Genomic DNA, 25,677 nt, shown 5'->3' with positions numbered 1-25,677 from the left:
CGGGGCTGGGCCAGGAGCCCGGGGCCTGCCCTGGTGCGTCCAGCATGGAGCACTGGAACATCCTGCTGGAGCTGAGTGGCTGTGGGCAGCCTGGGAAGGGCACAGGTCTGTCCTGAGCAGGGATGGGCACAGGGATGTTGGGAGTGTGACCCCCAGCCCTCCCGGTGGGACCCTGCCGGTGCTCCAGGCTGGCAGTGCTGTCAGCAGAGGGGTCCCTGCGAGGGCAGCAGGGTGTGGACAGCCCAGGGCACAGCAGGGCTCTGGCCATGGCCCTCCCTCACCCTCTGTCCTGCCAGGGCCAAACCATGTGGTGGCTGATGTGGCATCACTGACACCCACCCACACTGAAGCGGCCCAGCTGCTTTCTGGCCCGTGTCCCTTCCCCTCCTGGGTGATTTGGCACAGCTGGAGCTCCTTTCCCACCCGCCAACAGCATCAGCTGCAGCTTCTTATCAGCTCTGGGCGCAATCCAGGCTGGAACCAAGCGAGAGGTTCCTGCTGGTGCCAGGGGAGGAGTGTTTGGAGCAGGCAGACCTTGTGCTGCAGCTCCTGATGTGGAGCAGCAGGTGATTTGTGCTGTAAAGGGAAAGTGGGACCTCTCCAGGGCCACCCTGTGAGCCAGCCAGTGGTGAGTGCCCATCCTCTCTCTTCCTGGGGGGTTCTGTGTCACTGGGAGGTGCTGGGGCTGTGCTTTTTGTCTGCTTGTCCTGCAGGGAGCAGGATGGACAGTGAGGGCACAGATCCTCAGGTTCATGTGCTGTCTGCCTGACTTGGTGGTACCAGGGCTGAGAGCAGTTCCTGCTCTCCTGTGGCTGCTCCTGGCTGATGCAGGACACAGGTAAATGGACTCCCTGGCTCCCCAGCCATCCAGGCAGCTCTGTCCCCAGCCCAGCACCAGGGTAGCTTTACCACAGGTTTTATTCCTTGTGTAGTGGTAAATATTTGGGACATTCCCATGTGCATGACGCCCTGTAGCTGCACTGCCTGCCTCCACCAGCTCACTGCCACCACCCCAAGGGCTTGGAGAAAGGGGAGAGGCTGGAGAAGCCTCCATGAGCAGCAGCAGCATCTCTCCACCTGCCCCGGCTTTGTGGAGCTCACAGCCCAGCAGCTGCTGCTCCTGGGCAGGTATCAGGGAAACCCTTCCAGCCCAGGCTGCTGTGGGGATGCTGAGGCTGCAACAATGGCAAAAAAAAGCCCAGTTGATAAATGTCAGAAGAAATGCAGTAATCGGCTGAAAGCAATTTCCCGAGCTGTGGAACCGCCCTGGGCTCGCCATCTTCCTTTATTCATTTATCACGGTAAGGGCTTTGGCCAAAATACACAAAGCAGAGAAATTGTTGACATGTGGGGCCCTAGCAGAGCAAATCCTTCATCCTCCTCCCCCTCCCCGTGGCACACAAACTAACTTTTGGGGAGTTGTTTATTTAAGGAGTGCAGAGCACTTGGTGCTCTTTGAACCCAAATGCCTTGGGAGCAGGGCTGGGGCTGCCACCACCTTCCTGCTGCTGCCCTCGGGAAGTACCTGCTCCCAGTGAGGAGCTGAGCTGTGTCATGAGCTCAGGACCTGCTCTGCTTGCACCTCCAAGCCCTCAGCTCTGCTGCCAGAGACTCTCAGGCGTTTTGTAGATGGCTGGGGAGGCAGATGCTGCTTTTGGGATGTTCCTGTATTGGCTTTAGGTTTTCCCAGTCCTGGCTGAAGCAGCTGTGCTGACAGCACTGGTTTCAGTTCTCTCCCCACAGAGCCCCTGCCCACCCTGTGCTGAGCTCCCTCACCCCTGCTGCCCTGGCACGGGGCAAATGCTTGCTTTGCAACACGTGAGCCAAGGGAACACACCAACCAGGACCTGGCTGTTGTGAGGCTGCTGCTCCACATCTCATTTTGACTTTATTTCAAGCAGAAATAAGTGCTGAGGTTTGCAGCAGGACAGGCAGGTTCCTCTCGTGGGTGGCCCTGGCTCCAGGGGGCTGAAGGTGTGGGGCACAGATGGGGCACAAAGTGAGCAGGGCAGTCTTTCCTCTGGGCCTCCAGCAGTTTCCAGTTCTCCTTCCTGGTATTCTATTTTTTATCTCAGTTCATGCAATTCCATTCCCACCTGGATAAAGGACAGCCAGGAGAGCTCCCCCCTCCCTGCAGCACACCCCAAGGCACAGAGCTGCCCCTGCCCACCCCTGAGGCTGCTGGCCCTGGGCAGGGGTGGGTGCTGGGGCTGTGGCCATCCATTCCTGCTCCAGGGGCAGTTGGGATGATGCTCATGATGTGTTGACAATTGGGATGCTGTTTATCCAAGCAGCTCCTTGGTCTTTGCTGCCAGCAGCTTGTCCATCTCTGCAGCAGCCTCATCTGCCATTTGCTGGATCTGGGGCAAGACAGCACAAACCAGAGCTCAGTGTGAGGGGATGCCACAGCTGGAAGGGGAAGGAGTGACCAAACCACCCTCTGGAACAAAGCCTCAAGTGACTGGTGGTTGCTGAAGCCCTGCACAGGGGGCAGCTCTCCTGGCAGCAAGGGGGGGCCATGGCCAGTGACAAAAGGGATGCAAACAGGCAGGTAAGGCCTGGAGCACACCATGTGCTGGGCACTGCTTCCAGGGATCTGCCTGTGCACAAGGCTGGCAATGACCTCTGCTCATAATGAAAAATCTGGGTACAAGAAAGGAATTCCACTGGAGCTGTTACCTCCAGCAATGCAGAACACATCTGTGCTCTGGGAGAGAGGCTTCCTGCAGGGTTTGGTTACAATGGCATGGCCATTTTTCCTGCTTGCACAAACCCTCTGTATATCGATGTTTATTTTTGTGAGCACACACAGAACTGTCCCAGAGCATTTGCAATGTATCTAACTTTAGCTGTTAATAAACAAACAGCTAAGAAGTAATGGCCTGCCTTCAGAGGCATCAATTCAGCAGAACACTTAGGCTTGTGCCTGAGTTTATGCCCAAGTAATTGACTTTAGTGACATCTGCTCTTAGGGAATTAGGCATCTGCTTAAGTATTTTCCTGAACTGGAGCCAAAAACCCAGAACAGAGATAATCTTGCAAGCCTTTTCATTAATAACAACTGGAGCAATGCTCATTAACACATTTGCAGTGCCCAGGCATGGCATGAGTGGTGGTGCAGCCATGGTCATGGATTGTTCTGCTCCCTAAATTCTGCTGGCTTGTGCAACAATCCCTCGTAGTACAAAAGCTTTTGGGGAATTCCTTTTCCCTGTGTCAGCTTACAATGGCTCATATCTTAAATTTGGCTTTGAGACTGAAGCCCCAAATCTCATAAAGAAAAGGCAGATACAAATGTCATTGCCAGCTCCAGAAATTCAACCCAGGGCTGTCCATTGCCCCAGTGGGTTCTCAGTGCTGAGGATTTGTCAGCAAGGGCTGGGACAAACAACTGAAATGGCAGAAGGAAAGAAAAATTACCTGCTTTTCTAGCAGCCTGATGGTATCTTCTGACACTTTGTTCTTGGACTTCTTTACTTGGGTGATGCTTTTGCTTCTCACCTTTCTCAGGGCCTCTTTGGACTTGTTGGTAGACTGCTTGGCCAGCTTGGCCAGGCTCTCCCTGTGCTCCCTCGTGACCCTGGGAGAGAGAGGAGAGGAAAAACACGGAAAGGAAAAGCAGTGTCATGTGCAGCACAGCCAGATTTATTTTCTGTGGAGGACTCTGGGTAAATGAGTGATCCTCTCCAACTGGTGCTGCCCTGCTCAGGGACACACAAAAGCTGCTGGTTTTAGAGGGAGCTGGCTCTGTGTGGAGACACTGTCTCAGGGCAGAGGGACTGAACAGCTCAGGATGTGTTTTTATTCTGCTTTGGTCCACCTGGGAAAATCTGCCAGCTCTGCACAGCATTCCAAGGAAGCAGTCTTGAACCTAGAATGGAAAATTTCCAGCTCAGCCCTAAGCTGGGGATCTTGGACTGAATCTTGCTTTATAGTTCTTGCTGCAGTGCCTGAAAGTCATCTTGAAATGTTCAGACTTTCCTTACTTCCTGCTGCCAAAGCATGTGTGGGAAAGAGGAAAAATCCAGCTCCAGACTTGAAAGATCAAGTGAAAAGTCTCATCCTAAAAAGCACAAAACTGCAAAGCCAGGAGGAAATGTCTGCTCCTGAAACTGGGATTTGCCTCCCTGCAGCTGAAGAGCCTGAATTATGTACCTGGAAGCTAATGAGCTTATCTTTCACTCAATCTTATTCCAGCCCACCATGAGCAGCATTTCCCACCAAGATGATATGAACCCCTGGGATGATGAGAGGATGCTGCTGGACACGGTGAGCCACAGGTTAACTCAGAACAGGAGAACTTCTGGTGAACCCTCCCCTGATGTGGGGCCAGGTAATGCTGTGGTGTCACAAAAAAATGTTCAGCTTTCTATCCCAAAGTAAAAACTGGTGATGAGGGGGTCTGGGATAAAAAGCTCAGGGATGGCTGATGTGTCCTCTCAGCTTGGGTCATGCTCCAGCACCTACAGCTAACCACTGTCAACTGCTAGTGCTTAACATTAATATTTTAATTATTTTCATAGCTCTTGGAGTTTCCAGACTGCCTGGAGAAGGAAAAACCCCAGTGCACTCCCTGAGACTCACTAGCAGGAGAATGCGTGGGGGTGATACTGCAAAATAAACATTTCACAGGAGTATTTAGAAATTGGCTGCAGCAGCCTGGGTCACCAAAACCCTGGGGCCAGGACTCTTTCCACAGAGAGCTCAGGAAATGTGGGGTGAGAGTGGCTGGGCTGTGCCCCTCAGAGGGTGTGGGCTGTGGGGGGCTCTGGGGGCACAGCTGGACCTTCAGCCTCAGCCCGGGCACACCCAGACCCCCAAGAGAGCTCGCAGGCACGGCTCTGCCTGAGGACACCCTCTCAGGCGGCTTTTTGGGGGATGTGGGCAGTGAATCCCGGCTGCCCAGCCTGCAGGAGGGAGCTGGGAGTCTCTCCCATCCCATCCCATCCCATCCCATCCCTGCTGGGCGGGAGGGAGCAGCTCAGCGGGGCTGCCCGGCGCGGAGCCCAGCCCCGCGCTCGGGCTGTGCCGAGGGTATCGCCGGCCTGCCCGGGGCTGCCGAGCCTCGAAGGAAATGTTTTTGTTTATGCAGCACTGCCAGATTTCCTCTGCTTCTTGGCACGGGGTCACAGCTTTCATGCCTCCCTGTCTGTCTTTATTAACACCAATTTCTTTTTATCACCGCGCAGCGCCGGGGAGTTTCTCAGCGGGTTTTATGTTCCAGCCAGACTGTGTGTAAATTCTCAGCAATGCTACCAATAATGCCAGAAACAGACACTTTTCCAAGCAGATGCTGTTTCTGGTTAAGGAATCCATCAACACGAGCCAGGCCCCAGGTTTCTAAGGACAGTTGTTTTAATCCTGCCCCGAGATCTGGGACTTTTAAGCTGTTCTTAGCTATGTTTGCTTTTCTGTCTAGTAACCATTGTCCCTACCCCCTCTCAAAGCCAAAACAAAGTGTGAAGTGAACTTGGGGAAAGGGGGTCAGATGGGGAATGAGGACAAGCTCCCACCCAGTGCCCCCCCTGCAGCCCATGGAGCAGCAGGGTCAATCCCTGCCATTTCCCCGGGGACAGCCTTGTCCTGCCTGGCCCAGGGCAAAGCCTGCTGAGTGACATCTCAGCGGGGTCACATCTTTTTTCCTGAGGAATATCTTTTTTTCTGCCTCCCCCAGCACTGCAGCCCTCGAGGTCCCACCCCTGCATGTGGCTGAGCAGAGCCTGAGAGGACAACCCAGCTCTGGGTAAGAGTGATTCCTGTACCTCCAACACCAGGAATTTCCTGTGAAGGAGAGGGATCAGTTAAAGGAAAGCAGGCTAAGCTAAACACTCTGCATTCATAATTGCAGATAAACACAGGCTGCAACATTTATTGCTCAATAAAACGCAGGCAAGAGGCTCCTGATGATGAGCAGGAGCAGCTCACAACAGCTCTGGGGTGTTTTCAAGTGAAATTTTTTGGTCCTTTCTCCCCATAGTAGGTATCTGCTTATTTCTTAAAGGGCAAAGGGGAAAGAAAAGACTCACAATGAGTCATTAAACTTTCAAATGAGTCATCTGGCTTTCAGTAAAGCATGTGTAAAAATATTACTGATTTACAAACAATATCCAGTGTAACACAATGGGTCCAAAAAAGATGAATCTAAAAATGAGGCAATACCATAAAAGACACAAGGTCAGGTCAAATTCGGCCAAGAGATCAACCAATACAAATGTTCCCATGGATGGTTTTCTTTCTTTTTTTTCCTTTTAATTTTTATTTTTAAACCCACAGAGGCTACTTTTATACAAATAAATATTGCCTATGCAGTGCTAGCCACACAAACAGGAGAATGCCTTGGGGAGCAGAGGCATCCTGGCAGGCAGCAGAAGTAAACACCAATGACACGAGTGTATTTTTTCTGTAAAAACTGCATTGCAAAAACTAAACTGATAGAATAAATACTGAAAAGCAAACTCCATCATTTTAATGCTCTGTTGAAACATTCTGGAGCACAGCTGGACCTGCAAAAAGCAAAATATGGCCCATGTGTGTCCAGCTGATAGGTCAGACTGAGGAGTGGTTATAATAACAGGTAAGGACAATTTGGATTTGGTTTCATTTTTATTGTGCCTCCCTTCATGAAAGAGCCAAAGTCTGCAGAACCAATATTCATATTGTCTCTTCATTTCTGATTTGTTGCCTATTTTGCACACCTGGCATAATCCTGCAATTTCACTGCATCTGTTATATTCTTTCATGAACTGCTGGAAATAATGCAAAACTTAAAAAAAAAAATTGTTAAAAGTAAATGAGGGATAGAATTATCTTTGCCCTTCCTTTTTCCTTAGGGGGTTTTAAAAGGCTGGAACTGTTTGTCTTTTTGGTGAGTGGCTGAAACTCCCACAGCCCCAGACATGGAGCTAGAGAGCAGAAGGGCCTGGCATGCCAGAGAGGGCAGATCCACGGGGCACAGCTCCCAGAATCCTTGACTCAGGACTGCCCAGCAGCCAGGAAAGGACCAAGAGCTGCAGCCCTGACACAGGAGGGGAACACAGGAGCACAGAGGCAGAGCTTCCCTGGGAAGAGCAGCCTTGTTTTCACTCTGCAGCACCACAGAAGATGGTGACAGACCTACACATTTGTTTAAAAACACAGTATTTTGTTAAAGCTGGGGATTTGCAGTTTTGGAGTTTCCTCCCCAGCAATTGGTATTCAAGGATGACCCAAGTGCCCATTAACAATCAAACCACCGTGCAGCAACCCGGGAGCCTCAGCAATTACAAAGATAATGGTGCCCTCCTCCTCCTCTGCCTCCTCTCCTGAGGAATGGGGGAAGGGCAGGGAGCACAGGGAAGGAAAATCAGCAAATAGAATGATAATGTCACTGCCTCTCACCGACAGCCACGGAAAGCTGCAATTAGACTTCTCTGATCAAAATGCTGGGTAAAATTCCACAGAATGTTTAAAGGAGATTCACAGCACACCAAATACCTGGTTCATCTTTACCAAGAAGACACCTGCTTGTGCAAGGGGTCTGTGCATGCCCTGTGTGGGAGCTGTTTGTCTTTACCAAGGTGGGAAACCACGCCCAGCCACACCTGCCCAGGGTGTTCGGATGCTCCACGAGGTCTGAGCAGCCACAGGAACTGATGAATTTTCCTTGTGCCCCCAGCCCTGTGACGGGCTCTGTGTGTGTCAGTGGGTGGAGCCCCATTCCCAGGCAGAGCCAGGATCACTTCTCCTGACCCAAACTGAAGCATGGATGCAGCAGCACCTCCTGCCTTGTCCAAGGTCTGTGTTGGGTGAGGGAAGTGATGCTCAGCCCTGCTTTTCCAGCCCCATACCCAATTTTCCACACAGCCACCAGTTACACACTGTGTTTTACACAAGAGAGTGAGCAGATTTTTTGTCAAAGCTATAAATTTCCTTCCTCTCACTTTCATCAGTTCCTTTTAGTGCTCTCTGCAGCAAGGTGCTACTCTCCCCTAGTACTACTGGTGCAACACTGCTGTTCTGTGCTGGTAATTGCAGGAATTTGGAGCAGGGCAGCAAAGAATCAGCCCCTGACTCAAAGCAATACCGTTTCAAAAGCCTTTGGCTCTCTCTTTCAAAGTGCTGCAGCTAGCCAGGACCAAGCTTCCTCTGCAGAGGGAAGATGAAAAATAAGACCAATCATCAGATGCCAAGATGTGGTGACAGAGCTCAGACACTCCCAAGAGGTTTCACAAGACCCTTCCAAGGGCTCAGATTTTTTCCTGAACCCAAACTACAGCTCTTTGGAAAGCAGCTGCACGGGGATACACAGCAATCACGCATGTTTACCCTCTGAAGGGCACTGGCTGCAGTGCTCTGTGTGTCCTGCCTGATGCAGAGCTGGGGCATCCACACTCACTTGGGAACTGGCACCCGGATCACCGTCCCGTCCACCTCGGGGTTCAGGTTCATGCCACTCTCCCTTATGGCCTTTGCAGCTGCAGCTGTGCTCTGTAAAACAGATCAAAAGGTAAAGGGAATTAGGAAATAATCATTCCCATATGCCAGAACTCTGTCAATAGTTGGCAATCCATCTCCGTGGAACATGGAAACATTTACTTGTGTTACCAGCGAGATCAGGAAGTGACATTGGTGCAGAGAGCTTTGATCAGAGCGAGCGGGGAACTCCGGCCGCTCGTGCTGGGGTAGGGGGCACCAGGGAGGAGAGGGGAAGGGAAGCAACAACAAAAGAAAACTGCTTTGCTTCTTTGAAACCGTTTGAATGGTTTGAGGCAACGCAGAGTGAAACCGCAATAAATTCCCAAGGCAGGGCCTGGCTGTGGCAAAGGAGATGAAAGATTCTGAGCATTTGAACATTCCAGCTGAATGGTTCCCCCTAGAAATCACCCAGTGCCAATTCTGAAACCCTAACAAACTTAACCACTTCAGCACCACAAGCTGACCACGGGACTCTTCTCAAAACTCCCCTGCTGCTGGCTGGCACCCCGCTGTGTTTGGAAGGGGCAGGTTTGCTCGGTGACTGCAAGGTGATCACAAGGCTTCACCCCGTCACAAGGTGAGTGCACCTCCACAGAGTGCCAGGCTTTGGGGTTAAAGCAGAGTTTGGCCAAGAACACCCACAGGGCTCTGCCAGGTCACTTCATCCTTGACTCTGACAAGCCCCAGGAGGTTTTTTCCTGTGGCACTCGTTTCCTACCAGGCACGATGCTATTTCTGATACTCTTTGCCATCATTAACTTTAGCTCCAGGCTGCTGCAGTATTTATGTAGCTCAGACTGTATTTATAAAGCTCAGCTTTTGCCAACTGAGGCACAAACTAAAGCTCTGCAGATTTGTTCAGGTCCCTCATGTGTGACATCACTGAATGAGATGAATGCTCTGCTGGTGTTCTGCAGGAGACAACTGCTGTCCCCTGAAACTACAAGGGCAGAGAAAATGCAACCAAAATGATCTCAGCTCATTAGGAATGTCAGTGTGTTATTCCATGGACAGTGCTTGGTCTGCAGGAAAGAAATACTCAGTCAAAACTGAGTTGTCTAACACATATTGGAGGAGATAGAAGAGGAAAGTAATGAGAGAAGGGAAAATATTGCAATATTGCCTCCATCCTCTTGTAGCCTGTGAAAAAAATAACTATTTAAAAACCCAGTGTTGTTTGGTTTTATAACTCTTGGAAGACAGATTTTGGCTCTGCAAGTCCTCTTCTATGATTATTTTATTTCTTAGACTCTTCAGGCAATTTTATTTGCATCTCAGTGTCATGAACTACTGACTGTATGCTGTAAATAAGGACATCAAGTGATCATGTCTCTCATGGTTTTAGTCCAATCTATAAAAAAACTGGTGTGGATATAAAGCAACTGTGGTGAGAGAAATGGTCAAGTGGTCCTTTAGCATAGAAAGCAAGTGTAGGCAATGCTATCTAGAGGATATTTAATTTCTCACATGCCCATTTCTTAGCCTGAGCTCCTGCCTGGACATGGGATAAGCCATGGAGGGATTTCCCTGGCCCTCTCATCACTGACACTTCGTGGGACCTCACTGATGAGGGGCCTGCATTCTTCAGAGCCTTTAAACACACGGGATACACTCTAAGAAACACTCAGGCATCAAGTGCCTTGCACTGCCCTCCTCTGAGACTTTGCTGACTTAATTAATTGGGGAAAGCCTTTGCAAAATAAATAGAGATAAGGCCTGGCACAGCTCCAGCCCTGGAGCAGGATGAATTGTTAACCTTGTGCTCACTCCTGCTGCCCTGTGCCCCGCTCTGGGACCTGCTGCAGGCACCCCCAGGGCTTGAGCAGAGCTGAGATTTGGGTTTGCTGCCTCGTTCAGGGGCAGGCCTAAGGCTGCTGCAGAAAATGAAGAGAAGTTGTCTCTCACAGAAGATAAACCAGAGCCCCTAATTTGGGTTCTGACCTGCAGGTGCTGCCAAGGGAGGATCTGGCCAAGTTCAGCAGTGCCCAGGTCAAGCTCTGTGAGAGCACACAGCATGAGCCAGCTCAGTCCCACCATGAAAGCTGTTCAGAAGGTCACAGGCTCCATCACAGCTTCTGTCCTGAACTCTCAGGGCTATCAGCAGCCCTGGTAATACACAAGCAAGTTTCAGAGGTGTTAGATGGAGTCCCCAGCACAAATTCCAACCTCGTGTCTGGTTCTGTGCATGCACGCCTTGACAAGGAACTGAAATGAACAGCAGAGGGCTGGCAGAGCATTGCAGCCATGTGTGCAGTTCAGGTGAGTGTGTGTGCTCAGACCTCTCACAAATGCATGGGAAATGGGGAGGGCTGGAAGGGCACAGTGAATCCAGGCATCTGCTCCACGGTGCTTCCTGTTGTTCTGCAGGTCCAGCTGAGGGAAAGCGCCTGCAAAGCAAACCCCTGTCGCTGTGGCACTCCTTGGACACAGCCCTGAGAGCAAGCACAGCCCTCAGTAACTCTCCTGTGCCCCTGTGCTGCTGCAGGTGAGCTGCTCTGGGAGCCAGGTGGGGCTGGGGAGCTGCTGTCAGCAGCAAAAGCCGCTTCTGTTCAGCGTCAGCTCCAAGTGACACAGCCAGCCCCAGGCTGCAGCCCTGCCACGCCGGACTGATTTTGTCTAAATGCTCCTTTGCTCAGCATCAACCTGTTTGTTCCTGTGGCAATTACCTCCCCTCCCCATGTGTCCTCACCTCTGGGAAACTGGTCATGTTCACTATCAGGAGCTGTGGTGACTTCTGTGAGATCTGCCCCAGCTGGTTCAGCGGAAACTTCCCATCCTTTGTCACCACAGTTATGTGATCCAGGGCCCCTCAAAAGAACCAAACACAGGGAGCTTCAGTGTGACACAACACTGTGCAGGGGTGCTGAAGAAAAACGTGTCCACATTGTCCCACTTCCCTTCTGCCATGCAAAATGCAGAGGTTACAAAGGAAAAAATGGTGTTTATTCAGAGCTCAGGTGCTGTTTGTGTTCAGGCATCCCCTGTGTATTCACAAGGTAAATATTTCAAAGCTGCTCTAAAGCACAAAAACATGAAAACAAAACTCTTGTTTGTTTTTGCTACTAGAATAGGAAAACTAAGCAGGATTGTTAAGAATTAAAGGGAAATGGTTATTTTTAAAATTTTTTTCAACTTAAAGAAAATCAAAATGTTGCTATAAAAATCAAGACAAATATTGTCTTTAACTTAGCAGCACTATCTTAAACCCCTCTATTTTTTTCCATGCCCCTAGAGGGGTGTTGTACACTGCCCAATTTAAAGTATTCCATTTCTCCCTGAGCTACTCTTAATCTGCTCTCTATTTTCTGCAAAATGTTAACAGGCCAAAAGGCACATGGGACAGGAGGTACTTTATCAGTGCAATTAAAAAAAATACCTATGGTTAAAATAAATGGTTAAGAGACCAAGCTACGCTTCCCAGCTCCATTAAGGACAGAAGTGCCCCTGCCAGAGCTGGGGTGGTGAATGATTCAAATCTGGTCATTGTTTAATGTTAAACTTTATCCCTGAAACTCGATACGCTTACAAATGCAGCTTAGGCAAACATTCACATTTCTTCCTAAAACACAGAATCCACGAAGGAGGCTCGTACAGGTTACGGCCCACAAAGATGCACAGCAGAAAAAAAGTTTGTATATGCCAGACACCAGCCCAATGGCAATTTCCAAAAGGATCATTTAATGGCAATTGGATTTTTCCTGCCCTACTGCGCCATTAGCTGACAACCTGCTTCTTCATCACATCTGCAAACAGTTCAGTTAGACACTTTTGACATCTCCCACTTAAAAAAGCTATTTCCAGGAAGCTATTAACAAAAATGGATCCTTCCTGGTCAAGCTCAGGGTGAAGAAAGCCTCTAGCTGGGGATGTCAGGGTTGTAGGAATTGGATAACTCTAGGAAAAGAAAATTGATTTTGAAAAAATCTGAGCTGCCCATTACTGGGATTTGTATCCTTATTTACAGGCTACAGAGCATCACACAGAGAAGTTACCAACCTGGTGAGGTTCTAACATTGAGATTTCTGCTGAAATCTTCTTTCAGAGCTTCTATGACTGCTTGCATATCTTCACTGGTTTCCTCCAAATTGATAATATCCTCAACTAGGGCAGCACTGATATTCACTTTGGCTTGACTCTGCCCTTTACCTTTAGCTGCAGATTACACAAAAGATTAGTTTCTGTTTCTGACAAGCTTGTTAGAAAGTAGAAATAAGATATTAAAGTCCTGGTCAGACATAGAATCAAGTCTAAGATAAACTGAAGTAAAACCAAAGTAACTGTATTTTTAATGAGTAAAGAGCTCACCACTTGAGCACATCGGCCAAAATAAATAAATATATTAAATATACTTTTAAGTATTAAAACAGAGGTTGCAAAACCGTGGGAAAAGCTGCCATTTTTACCTTTTTTGGTAGCCAGCTGTCTGCTCAGCAGCATGTGCTGGACACAGCGGCTGCAGCCCTCCGGGAGCGGGGCCGGGCGGGGCAGCCCCCGGGCCGGGGAGCAGCGGAGCAGCAGCGCCGGGAGGGGACGGAGGCAGCGCAGCGCCAGAGCCATGGCTCGGTCCTGTGTGCCCCACCTGCAGGGAGAGAGGCAGGAGGGCAGCTCGGGGCCGAACCGAACGGAGCCGGGGCTGAGGGACAGCCGGGGGCGAGGGCAGCGCCGCGATGCGGGCAGCGCGCCGGGCACCGGCCGTGGGCACCGGGCAAATGCCGCCGGAAGGGCTCGGTGGCTGCCAGCGGCCTCTGCGCATCTGTCCGGCCTCTGCGCATCTGCCCAGATGTGCCCGTGACACAAACCCACGGCCGCCGAGCAGGAGCATCCCCGCGGTACCGGCTGGGCGCGCACCAGCGGGGCTGAGGCTTCCATTTCTGCCTCAGAACTCCGGCACCCCCACATTCACAGGGTTCATTCCATTCCAGCCGAGCCGGCCGGGGCTCCGGCACCCCTACATTCACAGGGTTCATTCCATTCCAGCCGAGCCGGCCGGGGCTCCGGCATCCCCACATTCACAGGGTTCATTCCACCGGGCCGGTCGGGGCTCCGGGCAGTGGCAGCAGCCGCGGAGCTGCAGCAACACACACGAGACTCGGGCCTCGCAGCACCGGCGGCGGAGAGCTGCCGCTGGCGGCCACCGGGGGAAAGCGGCCCTCCCTGCGCCGGGGACCCGCGACCGCGACCCCGACCCCGACCGCGACCCCGGGTGCTGCTCCCGGTCCTGCCCCCGGTCCCGCGCAGGTGCGCACAGGCCCCGCCCCGCCGCCCCGCCCATCCAGGCACCGCCCCCAGACCACGCCCTGCCCCGGGTCCCGCCCCCGCCGCTGCCGCCGCTCGGGACGGCCCGGCCCGCTCGCCCCGGTGCCCCGTGGAAAGCCGCGCCGAGGAGCGGGAATCGGGGCCGGCGATCGGGAATCGGGGGCCGGGATCGGAGGCCGGGGGCGGCCCAGGGGAGGAGAAGGGAGGCGGGGGAGGGCGGGCGCCATCGCCTCGCTCACCGTAGCGCGGCCCTGCGCGTCCCGGACAGCGTCATCGGCCGCGCCGCAGCGTGACGTCACAGAGCGGTGCCAAGGGCGGGGCGAGGCCTGCGCGGGGACGGAGCGGCCGCGGCCCCCGGGGACGGAGCGAGCGGCGCGGGCCCCGCGGCCATGGAGCCGGGCCGGCAGGCGCTGCCGCTGGAGAACGCCTCCATCCTGTCCGAGGGCGCGCTGCAGGACGGGCACCGCCTCTGGATCGGCAACCTGGACCCCAAGATCACCGAGTGAGTGACCGCGGAACCCCCCCCGGCACCGCCCCCGCGGCGGCACCGCCCCGGACGGGGCCATGTTCCCGCAGCGGCCCCGAACCCTCCCGGGCGGCGCCGCCTCGCCCCTCCCCGGCCCTGGCAACCTCCGGGCCCGGCGTGAGCCCGAGCACTGCCCGGCCCCCGGTGCCCGCAGCTCTCCGGGTGCTGGGGATGCCCCCGCGGCCAGCGGGGCCGGTCCGGTGCGGCGCTCCCGGCTCCTGCCCGCGGCCAGCGGGGCCGGTCGCCCGCTGGAGCAGATTTGCGCTCCGAGGAGCGGCCCGTGCCTGCCGGGTGCTGCTGCGGGCAGGAATCGCTCCAGCCTGGGCGTGCCGGGGTCCTCCCGCAGCGGGGGGCTCAGAGGCTGCAAACAGCACCCCCTGAAGCACCGCTCCGGATGGGAGCCCCGGGGCTGAAAGCGTCCCTGTGCTCCAAACTGGGGAAATGTAGAGTGTCAGGCTGGAGGCTTTCAGGGTGACGGTGCTACAAACAGTGGTAAAGCAAGGCACGGCCCTGGAAGCTGCAGCCAGAGTGGTTGGGGTGGGCAGGGCAGAGCTGACTGGCAGGCATCCGTGCCAAACAGCAGCTCTGCTTTGGCATTTTGCTGGGCGTGAGTTCAGAGGAGAGTGGCTGCAGCAGTGGGTGGTGAGGAGGTGGGAATGGTGGAACTGGCCGCCGTGCTGAGTAAATGCATGAATCAAACGTGTGTGTGAGCATTTCATGTTTTCTCCAAGCTATGGATAATTATCTCCTGTGCAAGCATAATATTTGAACAGATAAATTGTCAAGGGAATATGATGTACTGTCCAATATTTGGATAGGGTGCTGTGAAATCGCTGTCGTATAAAAAGGAAAGCAAACCAAAACAATTTACACACTTACAACAAACAAGCATTTTTGATTAACTATTGTGTGTGCCTGTCATGGAATACTTTTTCTTCCTGGTTCTTTTTGTGTGTGTGCAGGTGCTGGGGTTTATTCTGAGTGTGGTTCATCTGAGCAGAGCAGCTCCCTAATAGCCTCTAAATGGAATCATTAATGCTTTGTGATTTCAGCCATTCAGCTTTGGGAGGTTTCTGCATTAATTACCACTTCTATCCCACAGCTCTGTCCCTGTGGTTTGTCCACATTCACTGACCACGTGAAATTAGATATAGGAATTCCTGAGTGTTGTTTGCTGGCTCCTGAGGGATTCAGGAGCTGGGTGAGGGCAGGAGTGCAGGGTGTGAGTGCATTGGATCCTTCACTGCCCAGGGGGACCCTCAGTGCTGTTAAAGACCCTTTCAGGGTAGGTTGTTCCTTTTAGTCTTGGCCAGATAAGTAATAGGTTTATGTGGCAAAATGTACTGTTTCCGTCCCTCGGATGAAGTGAGTTTGGTGGTTTCTCAAACCTAGAGTGCTTCCATGCTCCTAAATGTTGAAAGTTTGCCCAGTGATGAGTGACAGTGCTTGCTGCTTATTTCAGGCTTTATAATTCTGTGTCTTGCTTTTTGTTTTGCTTTAAAATGGCTCTTCTCTCCTGCAAATGATGTTGTGTCTCCATTTCTTTGTGAATAAAAGAAGAGGAAGCCTCTTTTAGCACACTGTCAGTGTAAAGAAAGTGTGTGGTCAGTAAATTTCTATAAGTCATCTTGATCTTTATTCTCTCATGCTAAGGGCTTACATCTCTAGTTCTAGTTGTTCCTCTGAATTATTCCTGTTGAGGTTACTACTCACATGACTAAATCAAATCCCTGAAAATGAAATGTTTCTGCATTTGCTGCTTTTTTCTGTTTTTTAAGGAGCTGCCTTTGTTATTTTTGTGTTGGATTTGTTCAAGGCAAAGTAAGGTTGATTGAGGAGTTGTTGGCAGAGTTAATAAGTGGTTGTGACACTCTCAAGCAGAAAAGAGATCAGAAAGTCTTGAATCAATCTAAGACTTCCATTTAAACAGCAAACTGGAGCTGCTGGGGAGTTAATAGGTAATGTACACCTTGGAGCACAAGCTGCAGGAGCAGCCTTTATAAATGTAGGGCTGCCCACAAATTCCAGCCTGGGAGCTGATGCCTTTGGGAGGTTGTTGCACACACCAAGTGACTGTGACTCAGCTGGGGGTGCTGACATGCCCTGGGCACTGGGTTATGGTGGCTCTTCAGCTGGGCATTCCTCCCTGCTGCTGCTGGGTGACTCCTTTTATCCAGCACCCTTAAAGCATTGTCTGCCTGTGGGAGCAGGTGCTGTTGGGAGTCTCCTGAGTGTGTTCTCAGCAGCTGGAAGAGGACAGCTGGCACCAGGGGACCTCACAGCTGCTCGGCACACAGGATGGCGTCTCCAGGCACTCTGGGAGCTGTGAGATCCCTGCCCTGGGGTCTGCATGAGGATGGCAGCAGGTGGTTCCTCGTGGTTTGGTGTCACCACCACCATTCGTGCCCCGGGTGCCCAGCAGGGCAGGCCATGTGCTGTGGCTCAGCTGTGTGCTCTCATCACCCCTCGGTGCTCCCACCCCGTGGGGCAAAGCCATGCATTTCAGTTCTGTCTCCCTGTGCCAGGTGGGCTAGAATTGCCTCCTCTGCCCATTCCTGTTCCTAAAGCTGCCTGAGACTTCGCAGCTTTTTGGCCGGGCAGAGATTTCATTTTCAGCTCTCTGCTCACATGATCTGGTTTCCCGTAGCCTTTCAATGCCCATTCATTTTCCACGGGGATGAAGTAGGGGTGTTGAACTTCCTCAGCTGCTGCGCCGCTTGTCGAGGATCCCATCTCGATGAGTGTCACCTAGAAAACAATGTGTGCACAAGCTGTTGTCACAGCCCCCCGCTGGCAGCTCCCAGTGGGGCAGAATTCCTGCAATAATGGTTTCTGCATGTGGCCCGGCCCCGCGCCGGGTCCTTGGGACAGCATTGTTCAGAGGAAGCCTTGCCTGCGTCTGAATAGCGCTGGGGGTGCCAGGAGGAAGAGAGGAGGAAAAGGAAACGGGGGAGCTGCAGGTTTGTCTCGCATCCACATCAGATGACAGGAAGTGGGGATGGAGCTTGGCCGCGGATCCGCGCTGGGGCCGCGGCGGTGCCAGCGCTTCCAGGCTCTGGGTGACCCACCTTGTTGCCATAGTAAAGCTTTTTACATCTTCTCTTCTCACCTCTTTTTTTTTTTTTTTTTTTTTTTTTTATTTTTTATTTTTTTTTTAAATTAAGGCTTCAAGTTTTCCGTGACAGTCTTCTTCTTGGCCTGAAGAGGTCAAGTTGCTGTTAATGCCCTCAGTGTTTTAACAATAACAGACCATTATCACAGCCTAAAACATTAATTATACAGAACTTCTGAGCTGCTCCATGGAGAGGAGGTGACCTGCAGTTGTAAAATTGCAGGTATGGTTGGAAAAAGGGTTCTAAACAAAATAGATGACATTAGTTACTTCTAGACTGTTGATGAAAATTGTTTTAAAGGAGCAGCTATCACCTCACTTCTAAGAAGGTATGTGAAAGCAGACTCTCTCAAGAAAAAAAAAGAAAAGAAAAGAAAAACACCCTCCAAAAGCTCCTTTTGGCAAGGCAGCTGTGGGGGTTTTTAGTGCAGAACTCAGGGAGAATCCTCCTTGCCCTTCCCCTGCCTCTGTAATGGCCAGAAGGGGAACAGCATCCTGGTGTAAGGACTTTATTTCCATGCTGCTGAAATTCCGAGGGCTTTTTGGAGCAGTATGTTTACAGAAACAAACCTGAGGTGCATTTATATATCTTGGAGGCTCTGGAAGTCCAACATGTGGAGTTTTTTATACATCACATCTCCAAAGTCAGTGTTTTCACTTGTACATCTGTGTCTGCTTTTTGGAAGTGTGAGGTGGTGAAATTTGGCTCCCGTGTAATCAGCTCCTTTTCTTCACCCTGCTCTTTCCAGTTGCCCTTGCTTTCAGAGCAGTTTGAGAGCTCATAGGTGTTGCAAAGGATGTAGGAAGCCTTCCATAATCAATGACAATGTGTGTGTTCCCCTGGGGGGTAACTTGGCCCTCCTGCACTGCTCGTTTGTACACACGCTGCACCTTCACCTCTTTAAAAGTGCACATCCTGAATGTCCACTGTGACCCATCCTGTGGGATGACTCACATTCCTGGAACTTTCTTGCCTGCCTTCTGAAGCTTAACAAAGGGCTAAGGCTCTTTTCAGACATCCTATCAGGCTTTATTAGGAAAAATGTTGTCTGCCCTTCCCATCTGGACAGGGCCCGTGCCTGGTGCACTTGGCTGCCTTGGGCCGCTACTGGCCATTCATGTCTGGGCCTGGGAGGTTCATCTGGTGCCTGGTGTTATCCTGGTACGTTCTCTGAGCACTGAGTGTTGCCTCAAACACTGAGAATTGGGGTTATGCTGTGTGGCTTGCTAACAAACACTCTACAGCTGCTCAGGAGATGAGTCCTGGCTAGGACACCCTTATTAAACACTTAAATAATTCTGAAATGTCAGGGATGGGGTCAGGCAGTGAAGGAGCAACGAGTGTCACTTTTCTCCTAGGTCAGCCAGTGTTGTTAAACACTTCAATCCCAGGGAACCAAAGAAAGCTGCAGAGAACTCTCAGGATTAGATGTGGCCTGTACAGCATATGTGCTCCTTGTTTTAAGTTGCTCAGTGCACCAGATACTAAGCAGACAGATTTTCTCTGGCTTTCCCCAGTTTTATTGGAAACAGCACACTCCCCACTGGATGGCAGGAAGATAATTGGCTAAAAAAGTGTCTGACTCCCATGAACATGTCACTGAAAAGCTGTCTGAGCCAGAAGCACTGGCAGATTTAGGCTGGATGATACTGAGAGCTGGCTGGTGCCTTTTTTGTTGAGGCCTGCTGGCAATTCCTGGTTGCAGGTTGTTCTATTTATTCTTCTCCCTTCCTGCATCCCCATCTTTTCCAGGCAGGTGTCTGTGTGCCCTGGGGTGTCCTTGCCAGAGCACTGACACTGGTTGGCACAGGGCAGGGTGGGTTTGTTCTGGGCCAGGGAGGGCAGCAGGAGGAGCAGGGTCCTGAGGGATGCAGGTGCTGTGGGCTCAGAGTGCTTGAGCTGGGACAGGAGTACAGCTGGGATGGAGCTTCAGGGGGTCACATCAGGGCTAGAGAGGGGGAGACAGGAGGATTATGCTTGAAAGTCTGAGTGATTTAGTGAGGCAGGAGGCAAAGCCCTCCCAAACCCCTTGGGAGCCATTGCATAATTGTCCAAAAGGCAGCTGTTAATAGACCTCTGTGCCCTTCAGCTGGCACTGCTGGGAGGGGCCTTTGTGCCTTGGGGCTTTGGAATGTCCCTGGTAGTGCTGCTCAGAGCTGTGGATGCTGAAGGGGTGCTGCACAGGGCACCCAACTCTGCAGGGATTTGGGAATGTGTGTGTGACAGCTGAGTGTGAACTCTGTGAGTGTCAGGGGTTCCTCTCTGTCTCCTCCCTGTCAGTGGGATGAAACATCATAAATGTTTTCTCTTCCCTTCAGATACCACCTCCTCAAACTCCTTCAGAAGTTTGGCAAAGTAAAGCAATTTGACTTTCTCTTCCACAAGTCTGGTGCTCTGGAAGGGCAGCCCAGGGGTTACTGTTTTGTCAACTTTGAAACCAAACAGGTAAGTTGCTTTTTATCTAAAGTTCTGATGTAAGTGATTGACTTCTCTCCCATTTTTTTAATGCTAATTCAAAACTACAACAGGAAAGGTTAAATTCAATAATTTGTCTTCACAAACCCACAGATTCTAACAGCTCTGCTCTGTCACAGCCACTTTGTGACTGCTCCTGGAAGCAGCAGTAGTGATTTTCTATCTCCCCTGCTGTTTTCTCCTGAAGTGAACCAGTGCTAAGCAGAAAGGGCCAGTTCTTTGGTCCATTTTGCAGCTGGTGGTAAGGAAGTCAGAAGAGCCCTAACCTTGTGCATCTAGAAGATTCTTCACAGGAGGGTGGAGCAGCAAGGCAGATAAAGTCTGGTTCCTGGGAGTCTTTTGAAGGTGTCCCTGCCTTGGGGTACAGTGGGATAAACTTTCTGTGCTGTCAGCGAGCTGTACTTACAGTAGGCTAAATAACAAAGAGAAAAGGGCTCTTTCCATGTGAGTGGGTTTTGACTAAAGGCTTGGTTTGTTTATGGAGCTGTCTTCCTGTGCAGGAAGCCGAGAAGGCGATCCAGTGTCTCAATGGGAAGCTGGCCCTTTCCAAGAAGCTGGTGGTGCGGTGGGCACACGCACAAGTCAAGGTGAGCTGCTGCTGCAAGGAAGAATTGCCTGTCGTTTGCAAAGCTAAAAAGCTTTAGTAATAATAATAAAGCCTTCTTATCAAGGCAGTCCTGGCCTGGCAAAATAATTTCAGTCTGTTCTAGGAAATAACTCGGGGAGGTGATGTTTACAGCTTCTCCTGTCTACCCAAGCTGTGCTGGATTAGCTGTGAGTGAGGACAGGCCCTTTAACCTGGGGTTCTTTGGAAGGGGGGTTCTGCTCAGAGCAGTGTGAACAGATTACTTCTCTAAATGCCCATGTTTTAACTTTTCCCAAACTTAGTGAGTAATTGGCTGGAAGTTTGAATCCTTCCCTTTGTGGTTTTTTTGCATGGGAGAGGTATGGAAATTCCCAATTACCGGTTGCTGTGTTACTTGGTTCCACTTCTGAAAGCACTTATGTGGCAGCAGCTCTAATTAGTTTTGACTTTAAAGTAACATACTCTGCATCTAAGCTAAATATCCTTTTATTCCTTGCTCCGTCACATAAACAATCAAGTTTTTAAGATTGACTTAGGCAGTTCCTTCTGGAACATCCTTATTTTAATTTTTTTAAATTCTTCTCTTTTTTCCTCCTACAGTTATTTACTATCTTGTATTTGATAAAGCAATTTAATTTTTATGACTTTCTTTGCAGATAAACAAATCTTGGGGAAAGCAGAGAGGAGATGCCTGTTGCTATTTTCCTTTGGGTAGTTTTCTTTTAGTTGATTATTCTCCCAGCAGCTTTCTGCTTTGTCTTATCAAGTGTATTAGTGCATCTGCTTAAAAAACCAAACCAGGTATCTTCATTAAAGGAGACCACATTGTTTTAGTTACTGACTTCAAGGGCTGTTGTCAGCACATCCAAGCTTGTGCAGTTCCAGTCTCCATTTTCTGTATCTTTGGAGCTCCTGGAGTGCCACGCGCTTCTGGATGCCTGAGGAATGATCAGGCCACGCAGGGAGTCTGAGCTGGAGGAGTGAGTGTCTGCCCAGCTGCTCCTGGGTCTGGGGAGGAACGTGCAGAAATAATCACTCACTTCACATGGCATTTTCCAATCCCTGAATGGAAAGACTTAACAGCACAAGACTTTGGCTCATTGTAACAAGAGTTGTTTTAGACAAGACCAGCACGGTCCTGAGCAGCTCTGGGATGAGTGGCCAAGGCTCAGCAGACGCTGCTGGTTTGAGCAGCTCTGCTGAAAAACAAACCTGACTCTGTGCCAAGCGAAATAAGGAAGCAGAACACTGCAAATAGTTCAGGAGGCCTGTTGCCCACAGAGATGACAGACTCACAAGCTGCCTTCTACAGAAAGGAGGGGGTTCCTAACTGATTTTTTTTCCCTTTTTTTTTCCATCTTTTCTCCCAGGACTGCCCAGTTCTGTGCAGTTGTGTGCTTTGGTTACCTTCTGCCTCTGCACATAAAGAGCACAGCATGCAGTGCAGTAGTTATCTTCAAGTTTACCATCTGTGCTTCCTGCCTTATGTAGAGGGGAACAAGAAGTGACAGGATAAGGTTTAAGGATCCACAGTACAATGCACATAACTGTTCAGTATCCAGTCTGCATTCCATGTTGGTACTAACCAAATATTGTGGTTGGGATTTCTTTCAGTGTTTGGCCACCAAAATCTTTCCTAGCAAAAGTTCCACAAAATCTGAGGCAATGTTAATCCAGCTTTAAAGTCCATCAGTGGGAAATGTTTCTTGGTTCCTAATTGCAGCTGACTCAGTCCTTGGTCTCTTGCTTGCAGAGATATGATCACAATAAAAATGAGAAGATCCTTCCAATCAGTCTGGAGCCATCTTCCAGCACGGAGCCACCCCAGTCCAACCTAAGGTAGGAGATGGGTTGGGTGGAAGGTGACCCTGCTGTGGGACTGGCAGGGCACCAACTTCTTCCATTTCAGTAAGATTTAGAATTGTTGGCATTGTTTGTGTTAAAAATGTAGCACAGCAAAAAAGCTGTTCTTGAAAGGACAATGCCTGTGAAGTCACTTCAGACTGGAAGTTTATTTTCTAATGTGCAAAGCCAGTGGGTACTAGGAAGGGAATGAGGTGAGATGAGGAATTGGGAATGTATAGCACTCCAGCTCCTTAGGCCAAAATCTCTGCACTTCATGTGAATTGGGTTTTTACTGGACTAATTTGGTTCAGCAAAATGCTTATGAGCAAGAAGTTTCACGATAGTGGCAGAAGATTAAAACAAAATCACAGGTAGTACTTCACATAAAACTAATTTTAATTTTTTTTTTGCCAGTGGTTTTTTGCCTGTAGGTCTTGTCTGTGGGATGTGGTTAAATTTTCCAACCACTGCATTTACCTGAAGCACATAGCTGCTTTGCTAATTCACAGTTTGTGTGGTTTTCCTCTGTGTTCTGTCAGTGGAACCCTGTGAGGAACCAGGACCAGATCAGTGCACTTGCCCAGAGATAAAATGAGCTTGTAATTCAGAAGTGACAGGCTAGGAAGGAAAGAGCAGAGGGGTTTGAGTCATGCAGATTGTTAACTGCATCAGTGGCACAAGGGGGTTGTTCTAGTGAGGATGGATGGTGCAAGAAGCCACAGTGGGGCAGGGAACATTCCTCCCCGTCCATACCCAGTGGAGGATAGGGAATAACAAAAGTGCTAGGAATTTGGGGTGTAACCTAGGATAGCTTCTCCCTTTGGGATAAACCCTGCTAATGCTGAAATAATGTTTCTTCCTGACCTAATTAGAGTCTGGGGTTTTCCCATCCTGAGCGGGCTGTAGCTGGGAGGAAGTCTGGCTTTCATTTCTCTGCTGTTCCCAGCAGCCTGCTCCGAGCTCTGCTCTGCTGCACATGCTCAGAGCTCCTGAAATGACATCATGTCACATGAAGGAGGAAGCATTGCCGTGTTCTTGTCTCACTCAGTCTCCTCAAGGAAGCACTGAATAGGTGCAGGGGCCGTTATTTTGGGGTGCTGAGGTGTCTCTTGGAGGAGCAAACCCGTGCAGAGGTGGAAGTGCAGCAGTGTGGGCTCTGAGCTGTGCATTCCTGCCTCGCTGTGGATGCAGCAGTGGGGGCTGCCTGGCCCCTCCTTGTGCAGGGAGGATTCTCCTGTCAGCAGAATCTCTGGATTTCTGTAGTTGGGTTTCATGCTAAGATCAAGCTGAATTTCCCTTCTGCTCTTTCTCTTTCCAGTGTCAGTGCAAAAATAAAGGCCATTGAAGCCAAGCTGAAAATGATGGCAGAAAATCCAGACGCAGAATATCCTGCAGCACCAGTTTATTCTTACTTCAAACCACCAGATAAGAAAAGGACTACTCCTTACTCCAGAGCTGCCTGGAAATCCAGAAGATGATGCTTATGAATGGATGATGGTAGCAAGAAACACTGCTTTGTGTACCTGGAGTCCTCCAATGCTTTTGTACTTTTGTAGAGTGGGAAGGACAGTGCCACCTGAGCAGGGCATGGCCAGCACAGCCCTCTGTCACACCTGAGGGTCTGCACGTTCCTGCCTGTGCAGCTCACAGCTGAAGGCTGTTCAGAGAAATAGGTTCCCTTCAAAGCCTCTGATGAACACACAGGCAACCTCTCGTTAGTGTGCATTCATTAGCCAGATTAGGAACAGTAACCAGCGTTGGGAGTAAAGCACATCCAAAAATACTCCATTTAACTGATTACTTTTTAAAGTATTTTTGAACAAAATGTATTCCAATTCATGTTTTAATGGAAGGGGAAGCACTTGGTTTTGATTAACATGCTGTAGTTATAATGGAAAAACTTTTTCATCTCAATAAAATTCATTTTAAATAGATCTTGCAACACCTTTAGTAACTATGCATGCAATATTTTATATGCACCAAGGCCAATTGATTTTGCATTTTGATTTGCACACTCCACAATGTTACTTTATGATGTGGTAATGACACGGCACAGGTATTTTCAGTGTCATTTAGGCTGTAGGTGTGTGCCTGCCTGCAGGAATTAGTGTATTTACACATCTCTGAGGTCTGTGCTGTGCCCTGAGCTTTGGCATTTGTGTTCAGCGATCCCCAGTGGTGGCAGCTCCTCATGATCCAGGTGTGGCAGCGTGGGAGTAACTGCAGCCTCTGAGGCATCTGCAAGCCATGAACTTGGTGTCTGCCCCCTGTCCTGCCCAGCTTTGGTTTCCACAGGCTGGCAGAGGTGGTCAGCTGCCTCTGGTGTGAGGTGGCACCGGGGTTTGTGGGGAACTGGGACTGCCCCAGGGGCCAAATCCAAATCTGATTGAAGGCATTGCTCTGAACCATCTGATCTGCAGCACATTTCCCCCCTAAATGTCTGCTAAATAGAAATCTGAGGAAAAAACACTTTCTGGCAGCATTTTCTCCTTTGTGCACACAGTGCTGTGACTGCACGTGCCAGGAGGATGTCGGAGAGCTCACGTGCTTGGGTCCAGGTGACGCTGGTCTGATTTTCCCTCCCCAGTCCTGTCAGACCTCATCGGTCACTCTTGAGCTGCTCCCCCCAAGCTGGTTAATGGTGGTCTCAAACAGTAGGAGGAAAACAATTTGGAAACAGCCCCAGTTAGTGCAGGCAGGAGTCGCTCAGTGGCACAGCCCAGGGAGGTTTGTATTCCTGCAGCAGCAGCACACCTACCTCCAGGCAGAGCTGGCTTCCTGCTGCCGAACCGAGCACCTGGAACGGAGCTGTGCCTGTCTGTGGCGGAGGATTGTTGAAAGCCTCAATTGTTCTGAAGTAGGTCTCGTGCTGTTAATGTTTGTTTCCTAGTTTTTGGGTACCTGAGCAGAGGGAAAAGTAGTATTCCTGATGAGTTTGTACCCCTCTGAATGTGAGTGACACCCGTTTGCATTCCTCTGTGAACAGCCTGTGTTTGTTCCTGCGTGCCCTAATGTTTGTAGCTTTCCGGGTCTGTATCTGCATTGTTTAAAACAGCTCTGAATTCTGTTCCCGTTAGGAAGATACCTGAAGATACCTGGCTTCAACTGGGTGCGTGGCTGTGCTCCCATCAGAAACATCCTTTGATATTTATTTGTATTTAAATACAATTGTTGAAATTCGTACAGCTCTAAATAAACATTTAAAATGCATGTTTTCCTCCAGGAAAGCCGAGGGTGGCAAGCAGGAAGTGAGTGAGGGTGGTAAATGCTTGGCATCAGCCGAAGTCCACTGACAGGACCCGGGTACAATAGCATCAGTCTTTTTTTTTTTAATTATTTCTTTGCCCTGCCGTGGTCGCTAACAGAAGTGCCTTGTCTGTCCAGCCAAGGCTCAGACCTGGGGGAGCTTTATTGCAGGTCGG

General features: G+C 50.4%; 2 protein-coding genes across 3 annotated transcripts; one reads left to right on the top strand and one right to left on the bottom strand.

The window, feature by feature from the left end:
• Positions 1 to 1,348: 1,348 nt before the first annotated feature.
• MRRF (mitochondrial ribosome recycling factor) lies at positions 1,349 to 14,134 on the bottom strand. Of its 2 annotated transcripts, none has more exons than XM_084219942.1 (7): positions 13,950 to 14,134; positions 12,858 to 13,033; positions 12,451 to 12,606; positions 11,144 to 11,262; positions 8,375 to 8,466; positions 3,421 to 3,580; positions 1,349 to 2,360 (listed from the first exon to the last, which is right to left on the bottom strand). In XM_084219942.1, the coding sequence occupies exons 1-7, from the start codon at positions 13,982 to 13,984 to the stop codon at positions 2,283 to 2,285; spliced, it is 816 nt and encodes a 271-aa protein (XP_084076068.1). In that variant the 5' UTR covers positions 13,985 to 14,134; the 3' UTR covers positions 1,349 to 2,282. The 2 variants fall into 2 exon arrangements, with proteins under 2 accessions (XP_084076068.1, XP_084076069.1); XM_084219943.1 differs by having other exon boundaries at positions 12,451 to 12,600.
• Positions 13,976 to 25,677, top strand: RBM18 (RNA binding motif protein 18). Its single transcript, XM_084219944.1, has 5 exons — positions 13,976 to 14,212; positions 19,668 to 19,794; positions 20,325 to 20,411; positions 22,164 to 22,249; positions 23,574 to 25,677. Exons 1-5 carry the CDS (start codon positions 14,100 to 14,102, stop codon positions 23,731 to 23,733), a joined length of 573 nt encoding a protein of 190 aa, XP_084076070.1. The 5' UTR covers positions 13,976 to 14,099; the 3' UTR covers positions 23,734 to 25,677.

The sequence above is a fragment of the Fringilla coelebs genome (genome assembly GCF_963513975.1).
Source record: "Fringilla coelebs genome assembly, chromosome: 21".
Classification (NCBI taxonomy): Eukaryota; Metazoa; Chordata; class Aves; order Passeriformes; family Fringillidae; genus Fringilla; species Fringilla coelebs.
Note: the sequence above shows the minus strand (reverse complement) of the source record. Positions and strands in the feature narration are given on the sequence as shown.

Bases quoted from the DNA above. Each gene is read 5' to 3' on its own strand.
- RBM18 (XM_084219944.1), top strand. From the start codon at position 14,100: ATGGAGCCGGGCCGGCAGGCGCTGCCGCTGGAGAACGCCTCCATCCTG. The intron at 19,795-20,324 runs GTAAGTTGCTTT...CTTCCTGTGCAG, and splicing joins TCAACTTTGAAACCAAACAG to GAAGCCGAGAAGGCGATCCA. The intron at 22,250-23,573 runs GTAGGAGATGGG...TTCTCTTTCCAG, and splicing joins CCACCCCAGTCCAACCTAAG to TGTCAGTGCAAAAATAAAGG.
- MRRF (XM_084219942.1), bottom strand. From the start codon at position 13,984: ATGACGCTGTCCGGGACGCGCAGGGCCGCGCTACG. The intron at 13,034-13,949 runs GTGAGCGAGGCG...CTCTCCCTGCAG, and splicing joins ACGCGCAGGGCCGCGCTACG to GTGGGGCACACAGGACCGAG. The intron at 8,467-11,143 runs GTGAGGACACAT...TCTGTTTTACAG, and splicing joins ACATGACCAGTTTCCCAGAG to AGCACAGCTGCAGCTGCAAA.